This window comes from Hypomesus nipponensis, chromosome 3, assembly GCF_054491055.1.
Source record: "Hypomesus nipponensis isolate SF chromosome 3, ASM5449105v1, whole genome shotgun sequence".
Lineage (NCBI taxonomy): Eukaryota > Metazoa > Chordata > Actinopteri > Osmeriformes > Osmeridae > Hypomesus > Hypomesus nipponensis.
The window spans coordinates 14175-28769 of NC_140363.1; the positions used below are offsets into that span (position 1 = coordinate 14175).

Genomic DNA, 14595 nt, shown 5'->3' on the forward strand with positions numbered 1-14595 from the left:
ACTACTTCACTTACCTTTAAAGAGGCCCTGAACCGTACTTGGGTCTCTGAAATTGTGAGGGAGGGAGTCCAAGTTGCCCCCAGTAGTAGCAGCGAGGTGATAATTAGCTCGACTAATACCAGCCCGCCCCCAATAGTGGAGATCAGTTGGCATCCTAAAGTGATGCGAAAGCGTCTGAGTGACAGCATGGTGGGCAAAAGGGGTCCTAACTCTACCCTTACCCCCCTTCCTAACCCCAACCCTTCCTCCCCCATATCTAACCCCAATCCTCCCCCCCACCAATTCCCATGGTGGGGATTAGGGGCCTTAACCCCATCCTGACCCCTGATCCTAACCCCAACCCCTCCTTTCCTATGCCCAATCCCAACCCTCCTCCCCCCTCCCCCTATCCACTTCCCCCTCCCCTTGACCCCACTTACCTGCTCACTGGTCGTCCGTTGCCTCCGGAGCTCTCCGTACGGCTGGAACCAACGATCCATCCTACCTGCTGGAGAAAGATACATAAGTGGAATTTAGAGGTATTTAAACCTATAGTGGTGTTGGGTGATACCAACCTCTCGGCCATCCCTACCTTTCAGGATGAGAATATCCAGGTTGACAGTTTTCCTGAGGCTAACTGTCTTCACCTAGGGGGGGTGCTAGAGAAACTAACACCAAACCCGGACGTAGAACATGTGATTCTGTCTGTGGGCCTTGTGAACTGTCTAGACAGACAGAAAACCAGCACTACCTGGAAGCAATTGAAGCAGCTCGGTAGGTCCTGTGGCAAAGCTTTCCCCAAGGCCGCCGCCTATATGCCGCTCATCACTTTCTCCGACAGACTAGACAAAGACCAACAAGAATTATTGGAGACTCTTAATATCAAAATTGATAATATTTCTCCTTTCCAGCCAATACCTGAAATGGGTAGACTCCAATTCCGGGTCACAGAACAGGATCCGGTCCTTTGGACTCCTGAAACCGCAGACAATATGCTAAGATTATGGATTAACCATCTAATGATGTAAAAGGTTACATATTCCCGGCTGACTTCCGGGGGGTAGATGAGGGATTCCTGGAGAGAGAAACAAAATGTTACACATACATCCTACCAAGAATCACACATATATATATCTACTTACCTGGGATGACCAGTAGGGGGAGAAGGGTTCCTGTGGAAAAGGAAAAAAGGTAAATAGAGATCTACAGTACGGTTGACAATACTTACCTGTATACCTACCTGGATACCTACCTGGATACCTACCTTGATGGGAATATTTTAATCCTCCTCTTCACCTTCTTTTATGGGGACAAAAACATATTTTAATAAAAACACAGGAACTTGTGCCAGTGCAACTCCAGCCCAACATTGGGCTGAGACCTTCTACAAACCTAACCCAGCCAGAGCCTAGTACAGTGTTTTATTTTCTGATAAATATTTTTTAATTCCCCCTTATTTTATCTTTTGAGGTTTTTAGATAGGAATTAAGTTATTGGTATCTTTTACTAAGAAAGTGTTGGGCCTAATTAAGCCTTAAGTGAACACAGAGGGTGTGAGAGGGGTATGGCATATTGGCCAATTAGAAACCACAGGAAGTGGCCAAGCCCCCTCCCCTTCTCCACTACTTAACTTCCTGTCTGTCTCCTTCAACTCAGTTCTCCTCTGAGGAAGCCTTATGAAGGTGAAACGTTAGGAGCTCCTTCTTTTATTCTTTTACTCTTTTACTCTTTTATTCTTTTATGGGGGGCAAAAACTTTTAGAGTGCATTTTTAACTATGGTTTTATTCAGAGTGGTTTTAGTCCATCTTTGAATCTTTTTTTAGTCCTTTGTTTTAAACAAACAGTTGCATATATTTGCACCCAGCACTTGGCACTTTAGCAGGGGAGAGAACCCTGGTTGGTTCAGTTCCCTCTTTGTGTGGGGTGAGTGTGTATGTGTGGGTGTGTGGTGCACTTACCTTATTTCCTGGTTTGGAACCTTTTGTTCAAAAAGCACAGTGTGCAGTTCTACAGGGACTAACCAAGGAAGGGGCCATCTTCACCTTGCACAGGTGTCATTGGGGCAAAAAAAGACAACCCTTTTTAGTAAGGGCTCTTTTTAGAAAGGCTTTTCTAAAGGCTATACCTTTCTATATGCAATTTAAAGGACTAAATATGAGAACACCATAGGCAATAGATGCACTTTATTTTATGTCTGAACAATTTTATTGAGACATTTTAGAAATACTTTTAGCAATTTTAGCGGTTTCGGTTTTATTAAGGAGCATGGAAGTGGGACCAATAGAAACAGGAAATGGGAGAAACCAACCCAAATACCTGAATGTCCCACTGGCCAAAAGGTATTTTAAACTTCTCCAAGCTCTGCATCACACAGAGATCCTGGATGATTCAATCTCCAAGGGATCCTGTCCGAAAGGGATGCAGAGACAGGTCAATAAATTAACATCTTTTATTAAGCCTGCGTCCCCCTCTTTTAACACCACCACCAAGGTGAAAATAAACACCAATAAGTGGTTGGAGGGGAACTTGGAAATTTTAAAATGTCATTATGAGGATATGTTGGTCTTTTTACTGGGTGACTTACCTGGGATGGATGAGGAGGCTTTTCGAGTGGCGGTGGGCTGGGGAAAGTTGAGATACAAACGCAAATTCACAACAACATCAGTGAAAACATTGCGGGATTTACTCACCCCTCCAGGAGAAAATCCATCTTCTCAAGCCCTCCGGCCGATGAGTCCGGAGGACTTCCCGCCACTGCCTGCATCCTTGGTTGTGGGGGTCCTAACTCCAATAGAGGAGGACTCCGACACCAGTGTGGTCACCCAGGGGGTTGGATACTTACCTTCAGTGGAAGCGGGGATAACTCCGGTGGCCTCTGGAACAGCTCCTATGGGGAAAACAAAGAACAACAAACAGTTACATGGGTCAAGCACAGCTGAAACTACTTCACTTACCTTTAAAGAGGCCCTGAACCGTACTTGGGTCTCTGAAATTGTGAGGGAGGGAGTCCAAGTTGCCCCCAGTAGTAGCAGCGAGGTGATAATTAGCTCGACTAATACCAGCCCGCCCCCAATAGTGGAGATCAGTTGGCATCCTAAAGTGATGCGAAAGCGTCTGAGTGACAGCATGGTGGGCAAAAGGGGTCCTAACTCTACCCTTACCCCCCTTCCTAACCCCAACCCTTCCTCCCCCATATCTAACCCCAATCCTCCCCCCCCACCAATTCCCATGGTGGGGATTAGGGGCCTTAACCCCATCCTGACCCCTGATCCTAACCCCAACCCCTCCTTTCCTATGCCCAATCCCAACCCTCCTCCCCCCTCCCCCTATCCACTTCCCCCTCCCCTTGACCCCACTTACCTGCTCACTGGTCGTCCGTTGCCTCCGGAGCTCTCCGTACGGCTGGAACCAACGATCCATCCTACCTGCTGGAGAAAGATACATAAGTGGAATTTAGAGGTATTTAAACCTATAGTGGTGTTGGGTGATACCAACCTCTCGGCCATCCCTACCTTTCAGGATGAGAATATCCAGGTTGACAGTTTTCCTGGGGCTAACTGTCTTCACCTAGGGGGGGTGCTAGAGAAACTAACACCAAACCCGGACGTAGAACATGTGATTCTGTCTGTGGGCCTTGTGAACTGTCTAGACAGACAGAAAACCAGCACTACCTGGAAGCAATTGAAGCAGCTCGGTAGGTCCTGTGGCAAAGCTTTTCCCAAGGCCGCCGCCTATATGCCGCTCATCACTTTCTCCGACAGACTAGACAAAGACCAACAAGAATTATTGGAGACTCTTAATATCAAAATTGATAATATTTCTCCTTTCCAGCCAATACCTGAAATGGGTAGACTCCAATTCCGGGTCACAGAACAGGATCCGGTCCTTTGGACTCCTGAAACCGCAGATAATATGCTGAGATTATGGATTAACCATCTAATGATGTAAAAGGTTACATATTCCCGGCTGATTTCCGGGGGGTAGATGAGGGATTCCTGGAGAGAGAAACAAAATGTTACACATACATCCTACCAAGAATCACACATACATATATCTACTTACCTGGAATGTCCAGTAGGGGGAGAAGGGTTCCTGTGGAAAAAGGAAAAAAGGTCAATAGAGATCTACAGTACGGTTGACAATACTTACCCGTATACCTACCTGGATACCTACCTGGATACTTACCTTGATGGGAATATTTTAATCCTCCTCTTCACCTTCTTTTATGGGGACAAAAAAATCTTTTAATAAAAACACAGGAACTTGTGCCAGTGCAACTCCAGCCCAACATTGGGCTGAGACCTTTCTACAAACCTAACCCTAACCCTAACCCTAACCCTAACACAATTTTACAATACATCCATCTGCATTCCTGCTCCTCTCAATTCAATTTCAATCAGCTTAATAACACAGTAATAATAGGCCCGTGCTCTTTAAGACCATCCAGTTTTTCTTTTAACCCTACCCCAACCCAAACCTAACCCTAACCCTAACCTAACCCTAACCCTAACCCTAACCCTAACCCTAGAGGGCCGTGCGCCCTAGCCATAACCCTAACCCTAACCCAACCTGGTCCCTCACCCTAAACCCAACCCCTCGGACCCTGCACGTAACCCCAACCTTCCCCGCAACCCCACCCCCTCTCCTCTTAATTCTACGGAAAGACCCAATCTGATTTTTAATCCTAATCCCAATTTCTCCGACCCCACGCCTAACCCCAACTCCCCCTTTAACATCTACGCGGACCCGCCCTTTAACCCCATCCCGGAATCACACCCCCCCTTTAACCCTACCTCTCCTCCCACCTCCCCGGCTACCCCACACACAACCGGCACAGACCTAGATCCACCTAAAATCATAATCCCATTAGTTACGACATTCTCGCATAGAACACGCCCACTGCAACATGCATTCAAACACAACTTCACCACAGCTCAACACACATACCCTCCACTTAAACCATATAGGATCATCTCAGCATATAGAAAAAATAAAAGCCTTAAGGATATTCTCATACATACCAAATTCAGCAATATGCCCCCTCCAATAACCAAACCTCACACACTGCACTACAAGAACAGGAAATTCATTACAACCCCCCATAGCCACACATCGGCTCCAATCCCGGACAGCTTCACCCTACAAACCTCCAATGTGGTTTACATCATCACCTGCACCCTCTGCCATAAACACTACATAGGAGAAACCGGAGCTTCAATAGACACTAGGTTGAAACAACATCTGAACAACATCTCACGGGCACACCTACAAACAACACTGATCACACACTTCCAGGAGCACCCCGTCACTCACCTCATCATATCTGGTGTGGAGTCGGGGTCCGGGTGGTCCAGTGGACAGCGGAAGCATGCCGAAAGAAAATGGATCACACAGTTGAACACAATTACACCTCTGGGACTGAATGAGAAAACATAACACTCTAACTTTTTCACACAGGACCAGGTTCATTTAATAAATAAAGTGTATACATATACTTTCATGGCAATTCTGTTGACGTATACTTTCTTCTGGTACTGACTACATAACACCCATACACACACACACACACATCAGGTCCATACACAACACATACATCTACACCCTCATACAGAGGCTCAAATATAAACACACACACACAGTTCATTTTTTACTTAGTCACACACAGCTCCACACAGACACATAGACCCACACACTAAAAACATGGCAATAACACTTACCTTGATCTCCATCTTTAGCACCATCCACTTATTCATCGCCACACAGCACCTGTTAAATACACTCACACATACTTACATGCACACACATAGATTTACACCTTAAAAAGTAATTTCAACAACACTTACCTTGATCCTCAAATCCATAAACACCATCCACTCGTCCATGGCTACACAGCACCTGTAAAAAAACAAACACAATTTTACAATACATCCATCTGCATTCCTGCTCCTCTCAATTCAATTTCAATCAGCTTAATAACACAGTAATAATAGGCCCGTGCTCTTTAAGACCATCCAGTTTTCCTTTTAACCCTACCCTAACCCAAACCTAACCCTAACCCTAATCCTCCTCTCCACCTTTTCTGGGGACAAAAAAATATTTTAATAAAAACACAGGAACTTGTGCCAGTGCAACTCCAGTCCAACATTGGGCTGAGACCTGTCTCCAAACCTAACCCAGCCAGAGCCTTGTACAGTGTTTTATTTTTTGATAAATATTTTTAATTCCCCCTTATTTTATCTTTTGAGGTTTTAAGATAGGAATTAAGGTATTGGTAACTTTTTACTAAGAAAGTGTTGGGCCAATTAAGCCTTAATTGAACACAAGAGGGTGTGAGAGGGGTATGGCAGATTGGCCAATGAGGAACCACAGGAAGTGGCCAAGCCCCCTCCCCTCTTCCACTACTTAACTTCCTGTCTGCCTCACCCAACTCAGTTCTCCTCTGAGGAAGCCTTGAGAAGGTGAAACGTTAGGAGCTCCTTTTATTCTTTTACTCTTTTACTCTTTTATTCTTTTATGGGGGGCAAAAACTTTTAGAGTGCATTTTAAACTATGGTTTTATTCAGAGTGGTTTTAGTCCATCTATGAATCTTTTTTTAGTCCTTTGTTTTTAACAAACAGTTGCATATATTTGCACCCAGCACTTGGCACTTTAGCAGGGGAAAGAACCCTGTTCGGTTTAGTTCCCTCTTTGTGTGGGGTGAGTGTGTGTGTGTGGGTGTGTGGTGCACTTACCTTATTCCTGGTTTGGAACCTTTTGTTCAAAAGCACAGTGTGCAGTTCTACAGGGACTTACCAAGGAAGGGGCCATCTTCACCTTGCACAGGTGCCATTGGGGCAAAAAAAGACAACCCTTTTTAATAAGGGCTCTTTTTAGAAAGGCTTTTCTAAAGGCCATAATTTTCTATATGCAATTAAAGGACTGAATATGAGAACACCATAGACAATAGATGCACTTTATTTTATGTCTAAACAATTTTATTGAGACATTTTAGAAGTACTTTTAGCAGTTTTAGCGGTTTTACTTTTGATAAGGGGTATGGAAGTGGGACCGACAGAAACAGGAAACGGGAGAAACCAACCCAAAAGCCTGAATGTCCCACTGGCCAAAATTTATTTTAAACTTCTCCAAGCTCTGCATCATACAGAGATCCTGGATGACTCCATCGCTAAGGGATCCTGTCCAAGAGGGATGCAGAGGCAGGTTAATAAATTAACAACTTTTATTAAACCTGCGTCCCCCTCACTTGATACCACCAGTAAGGTGAAAAACAACACCAACAAATGGTTAGAGGGGAACTTGGAAATTTTAAAGGGTCATTATGATAATATGCTGGTCTTTTTACTGGGTGACCTACCTGGGATGGATGAGGAGGCTCTTCGAGTGGCGGTGGGCTGGGGAAGGTTGAGATACAAACGCAAATTCACAACAACATCAGTGAAAACATTGCGGGAATTACTCACCTCTCCAGGAGAAAATCCATCTTCTCCAGCCCTCCGGCCGATGGGTCCGGAGGACTTCCCACCACTGCCTGCATCCTTGGATAGGGGGGTCCTAACTCTGACAGAGGAAGATCCCGACACCAGTGTGGTCATCCAGGGGGATGGATACTTACCTTGGGTAGGGATGAGGGAAACTTCAGAGGTCTCTGGAACATCTCCTGTGGGGAAAACAAACAACAACAAATGGTCACATGGGTTAAACACAACTGGAACTACCTTACCTACCTTTGAGGAGGCCCCGAACAACACATCTGGGGCCTTTGAAATGGTGAGGGAGAGGGTCCAAGTTGCCCCCAGTAGTGGCATTGAGGTGGCAATTAGCCTGGCTATTGCCAGCCCACCCCCAACAGCGGAGACCATTCTCTCTCCCAAGGTGCTGCTGACTCGGTTGAGTGACACAGAGGTGGGCCTAAGGGGTCCTAATCCCACCCTGACCCCAAATCCTTACCTCAACCCTCCCTTCCCTACATTTAACCCTCCCCCCTCCCCAAACCCCATGGTGGAGGACAGGGGACTTAACCCCTCCCTGATCCCTTATCCCAAACCCAACCCCTCCTTTCCCATACCTCAGCCCAACCCTCCCTCCTCCCCCCTCCCCCTTCCCCTTGACCCTACTTACCGTCACGCTCTCAGCCAGTCACAGCCGGGGGTCCCTCCCCGGGAGGAGCCGGTGGTCCATCCAACCTGTTGGAGGAAAATACAAGAATGGCAGTTAGATGTAGTGAAACCCATAGTGATAGTGGGGGACAACAATCTCTCGGCTATCCCTACTTTTAAGGATGATCTTATCCAGGTTGACAGTTTTCCAGGGGCAAACTGCCATCATTTAAGAGGGGTACTAGAGAAGTTGACACCAAACTCTAATACAGAGCACGTCATCCTGTCAGTGGGGATGGTTAACTGTCTCGATAGACAGAAAACCACGACCACCGTGAAGCAACTGCAGCAGCTTGGGAAAACCTGTCTAAAACAATTTCCCAAAGCCGTGATCTACGTGCCATTCATCAATTTCTCAGACAGATTGGCCAAAGACCAGCAAAAATTATTTGACGCTTTTAACTTTTATGTTGATAATAAATCTCCTTTTCAAACATTACCTGAGATGGATAAACTCCAATTCCAGGTAACAGGACGGGATCCAGTTCTCTGGACCTCTGAAACCTCAGACAAAATGCTAAAATTATGGATTAGTGATTTATTAATATAAACATTTAAAGGTTGTATATCCCCTGCTGTCTTCCGGTTGGGAGGTGAGGGATTCCTGGGGAAAGAGATAAAAAGTGATTAAACAATACCAGGAATCAGAAAAAAAGAGTGTATATATGCACATACCTTCTTACCTTCGATACTTACCTGTGATGACCAGTGGGGGGCAGAAGAGTTCCTGTAGGATGAAAAAAGTAAAAAAAGATGAACACAGATCAAAAGTATGGGGTATTTAACTATTTACTTAACTGAAATACTTACCTACTAGGATACCTACCTTGATGGGAATATTTTTAATCCTCCTCTCCACCTTTTCTGGGGACAAAAAAATATTTTAATAAAAACACAGGAACTTGTGCCAGTGCAACTCCAGTCCAACATTGGGCTGAGACCTGTCTCCAAACCTAACCCTAACCCCTAACCCTAACCCTATACATAAGTGGAATTTAGAGATATTTAAACCTATAGTGGTGTTGGGTGATACCAACCTCTCGGCCATCCCTACCTTTCAGGATGAGAATATCCAGGTTGACAGTTTTCCTGAGGCTAACTGTCTTCACCTAGGGGGGGTGCTAGAGAAACTAACACCAAACCCGGACGTAGAACATGTGATTCTGTCTGTGGGCCTTGTGAACTGTCTAGACAGACAGAAAACCAGCACTACCTGGAAGCAATTGAAGCAGCTCGGTAGGTCCTGTGGCAAAGCTTTCCCCAAGGCCGCCGCCTATATGCCGCTCATCACTTTCTCCGACAGACTAGACAAAGACCAACAAGAATTATTGGAGACTCTTAATATCAAAATTGATAATATTTCTCCTTTCCAGCCAATACCTGAAATGGGTAGACTCCAATTCCGGGTCACAGAACAGGATCCGGTCCTTTGGACTCCTGAAACCGCAGACAATATGCTAAGATTATGGATTAACCATCTAATGATGTAAAAGGTTACATATTCCCGGCTGACTTCCGGGGGGTAGATGAGGGATTCCTGGAGAGAGAAACAAAATGTTACACATACATCCTACCAAGAATCACACATATATATATCTACTTACCTGGGATGACCAGTAGGGGGAGAAGGGTTCCTGTGGAAAAGGAAAAAAGGTAAATAGAGATCTACAGTACGGTTGACAATACTTACCTGTATACCTACCTGGATACCTACCTGGATACCTACCTTGATGGGAATATTTTAATCCTCCTCTTCACCTTCTTTTATGGGGACAAAAACATATTTTAATAAAAACACAGGAACTTGTGCCAGTGCAACTCCAGCCCAACATTGGGCTGAGACCTTCTACAAACCTAACCCTAACCCTAACCCTAACTGGAACTACCTTACCTACCTTTGAGGAGGCCCCGAACAACACATCTGGGGCCTTTGAAATGGTGAGGGAGAGGGTCCAAGTTGCCCCCAGTAGTGGCATTGAGGTGGCAATTAGCCTGGCTATTGCCAGCCCACCCCCAACAGCGGAGACCATTCTCTCTCCCAAGGTGCTGCTGACTCGGTTGAGTGACACAGAGGTGGGCCTAAGGGGTCCTAATCCCACCCTGACCCCAAATCCTTACCCCAACCCTCCCTTCCCTACATTTAACCCTCCCCCCTCCCCAAACCCCATGGTGGAGGACAGGGGACTTAACCCCTCCCTGATCCCTTATCCTAAACCCAACCCCTCCTTTCCCATACCTCACCCCAACCCTCCCTCCTCCCCCCTCCCCCTTCCCCTTGACCCTACTTACCGTCACGCTCTCAGCCAGTCACAGCCGGGGGTCCCTCCCCGGGAGGAGCCGGTGGTCCATCCAACCTGTTGGAGGAAAATACAAGAATGGCAGTTAGATGTAGTGAAACCCATAGTGATAGTGGGGGACAACAATCTCTCGGCTATCCCTACTTTTAAGGATGATCTTATCCAGGTTGACAGTTTTCCAGGGGCAAACTGCCATCATTTAAGAGGGGTACTACAGAAGTTGACACCAAACTCTAATACAGAGCACGTCATCCTGTCAGTGGGGATGGTTAACTGTCTCGATAGACAGAAAACCACGACCACCGTGAAGCAACTGCAGCAGCTTGGGAAAACCTGTCTAAAACAATTTCCCAAAGCCGTGATCTACGTGCCATTCATCAATTTCTCAGACAGATTGGCCAAAGACCAGCAAAAATTATTTGACGCTTTTAACTTTTATGTTGATAATAAATCTCCTTTTCAAACATTACCTGAGATGGATAAACTCCAATTCCAGGTAACAGGACGGGATCCAGTTCTCTGGACCTCTGAAACCGCAGATAAAATGCTAAAATTATGGATTAGTGATTTATTAATATAAACATTTAAAGGTGGTATACCCCCTGCTGTCTTCCGGTTGGGAGGTGAGGGATTCCTGGGGAAAGAGACAAAAAGTGATTAAACAATACCAGGAATCAGAAAAAAAGAGTGTATATATGCACATACCTTCTTACCTTCGATACTTACCTGTGATGACCAGTGGGGGGCAGAAGAGTTCCTGTAGGATGAAAAAAGTAAAAAAAGATGAACACAGATCAAAAGTATGGGGTATTTAACTATTTACTTACCTGAAATACTTACCTACTAGGATACCTACCTTGATGGGAATATTTTTAATCCTCCTCTCCACCTTTTCTGGGGACAAAAAAATATTTTAATAAAAACACAGGAACTTGTGCCAGTGCAACTCCAGTCCAACATTGGGCTGAGACCTGTCTCCAAACCTAACCCTAACCCTAACCCATCTAAAATTGCAGTATTGTACATTACAAATACATCATAATTGTATTTAGCCTTGTTAATTGTGTATTAACAAGATTGTGTATTGTCCGTAGGCACTATTATCATTGTTTGTATATTGTCTGTATTGGTTGAGAGTCCCAAAAGGCTTGAATCTAATGAATCTTGAACTAATCCAGGCAACTGGTTACACTGAAAATATATCCTTAAAATAAGCAAAGGTTTTGATGGAATATATTTTTTTTATTTATTCTGGTAAAAACCTCTTATATTGGGGATTTATTTTCAGTGTAACCAGTTGCCTGGATTGGTTTGCGCCACTAAATGAAGACATTTGTACAGATGAGTCTTAAGGGGTCAATGGTAATCAATAGTCTGATCCATCTCCATTTTCATACATCATGAACATTTATTTGATGATTAATTGTGATACAAATAACTGAGATGAACAGACAATCTTATTTTGGCCATTTATTGGAACATGTAATCAAGGCTTGTACAAAAAAACTACATTAAGTGCAAAACAGTCATATTATTTATTTGAACTATTTACAACAATTTTTTATATACAGTTTGCCTACTTCCCCTTCTCCTCAGCCCACCTCTTCTTCTCTGCCTTGTAGAAGGCTGATTGTTGAAACTCCCCCCAGGTCATTTCAGCATTCATTCCATCTGCCTTGTACAGGGACAGCACCCTGGTAGGACAGTAAATGTACCTGCCCGCCACACCCCGGAACGAATGGTACACATGGGGGCTTTCTGGCCCCTGCTTGATGGGCTTGCGGCAGAACTTGCAGAGCCGACCGGTGGGCTGCTGTTCTGCCGCTCTCCGTTTCCCCCGCAGATCAGCCAACCTCCGTGCCTCTGCTGACCTGAGCTTGGCTGCCTCAAGCTCTTTCCCAAAGAAAGGGGTGTCCGCAAAGTCCTCAAACGGCATTCTGGGGTCATTCAGGCCTTCTGCTGCATAGAGCTTGTGGACTCTTTGTGAGCAGTAAAAGTACTTGACCTCCCCAGACTGGTAGAAGAGGTGGATGGAGGAACCGTCTCCCTGGTATCGCGACTTCGGCTGGCCACAAGCAAGACAGTTCCTCGTCTTCTTTTTGCCCAGCTGCTGCTGTTGTTGTTGTTGCAGTGCCGTCTGCTTCTGGACGATGTCCCGCACCATGTCCTCGATAGCAGCCTTGGTCAGAGGGGTCTCCTGGGGATCTCTCCCAGGTGGATTGACCGCAGCAGGTGGTATGGTCACCACCGGCACGCTCTTGGTCTCACTCTCTGCCGTCAGGTGCTGCCACAGCTGCTGCGTCTCCAGGAGTTTCTCTGGGCTGGTGTTCAGGGACGTGCTGGCGTTGGTCCGCTTTGCCCAATGCTTCACATACTGTGAAATGTGTTGCTTTGTTGTTGGATGCAACAGGCTATTGGGATCACGGGAAGCAGCCTGCACCAAGCCAGCGTAGTCACTGTCCACCCTCTGCAGGAAATCCTTGGACCCTTGGTGGATTCCTATGAGGCCGTCGATGACCTCCTTCATGGCCTCTGTCCACCGGGAATGGTCCAAGACGTACAGAAGCCCGCCTGCCTTGATGGACATTGTGCGAGCAGCACAATGTGTCCGGGTTTGCTGTGATGGGCAGTGCAGGTGTCGTTGGCAGACCTGAAGACAAGTAGAAATAACACATAATAAATATACAATCTTGCTCTATCAAGCATCAGTGCAACTTGAGTGTTGCATCTCATTCACATTTTACTAGCAGATGTGTAAAATGAGCGATATTTGCAAAATAACCTTGAGTGGCGGTTAATCGGTGGGTTGGCTGGACTGTGGTCTGGGGCAAGACTCTAGAAGCCTCTCCAAAGATGTCATCCTGCAACAGAGGTAGTTCATGCATTTCAATTATTTAAACATGTGTGCTTAGTCTGCAGGTATAACCTGTGTAAGTTTGAAAGGGTAAATTACAAAGTGCTATCAATGCAACTTACATTGTCTTCTGGCGTGATGAAGGGCTGGTCGGCGACCACCTGGTCAGCCTCCTCTTCCTCAGCTCCCTCTTCATCAGCCCCCTGGGACCTGTTCTTGAACCAGTCCAGAGGCACGGGGCGACAGCCTGGCTCCACATACTGCAGGCCAAATCTCTCCCCTGTGTCTCTGTGGCTCAACTGCAGTGCAGGGTATTTGGCATGGCCGGTCACCCTCTCCGATGCCACGTTCAGCTGCATGATGAGCACTGGGTCAAAGACTGCAGGTAGCTTCACGTCAGGTAACTTCAGATCCACCAATCTCTGAAAGTTCCACCGTGCCATGCCCATCATGCCTTGTGCCTGGAAGAGCTCAGAGGAAACACAGTTGCCTGTGATCCACCGTGCCTGATGCGAATGGAAGCCCTCCTGTTGGGAGGTGCCTCTCACAGGGATCCACACTGGCACAGCTGCTCCTTCACCCTTGACGTGGTTGAGCTGCACTGTTCCTCCGTGTCTGTAAAGGATCCCGTCCTCCTCCTCTGGATCACTCAGGCAGCCTCTCAGGATGTGCACCCTCTGGAGTCTCCACAGCTTCAGCATGGACGGCTTGAAGAGGTAGACACCATTGGGATCTGTCTCTAGGAAGAACTGCTTGAGGACGCTCTCCACTCTCTCCAGCAGCTCTGTAGGTTGTGGTACCTTACAATTGAAAAAAGTATTACAGATGATTTCATATGCATTAACGGAATACAGAAATGAAATTACGTATTTTTCTTATTTATGTTATAACATAACAAGCATTATTAATGTTATGAACATTCAAAAGTACCTTGGTCCGGCAGTGTTCCCGGATATGCTGCTTTGTGGGATTGGCAGGCCTGATCCCACAGAAGGCGTATGCCTCCGTCAGCCTCTGCAGGTCGGTCTGGTCCACCACACAGAATGCGGCACTGAGGAACCGGCAGAAAGTGCTGTGGAGTGTATGGTGCTCTGACACGCACTCCCTGGAGAACCGCCGCATGCAATGGAAAAGGTCCAGTTTGACAGTGATGTCGCTGCTGTACTTTCCCCGGGAGGCACATGAGTTGGTCAGGTTCCCAGATGTTGCCTCCGTCACCACAGCTTCCGTGGTTTTCCATGAATCCCAGTGGAGGTGCTCCTGGGGGTCAAGGTTTGGGATCCGGAAATCAGCACAGCAGTCCCTGC

General features: G+C 46.3%; 1 protein-coding gene across 1 annotated transcript; it reads right to left on the reverse strand.

Moving 5' to 3' along the window:
• Nucleotides 1-11881: 11881 nt before the first annotated feature.
• On the reverse strand, nt 11882-12976 carry LOC146295910 (uncharacterized). The gene has a single exon (XM_084683212.1). The coding sequence runs from the start codon at nt 12959-12961 to the stop codon at nt 12011-12013; it is 951 nt and encodes a 316-aa protein (XP_084539338.1). The 5' UTR covers nt 12962-12976; the 3' UTR covers nt 11882-12010.
• Between the last annotated feature and the right edge of the window lie 1619 nt (nt 12977-14595).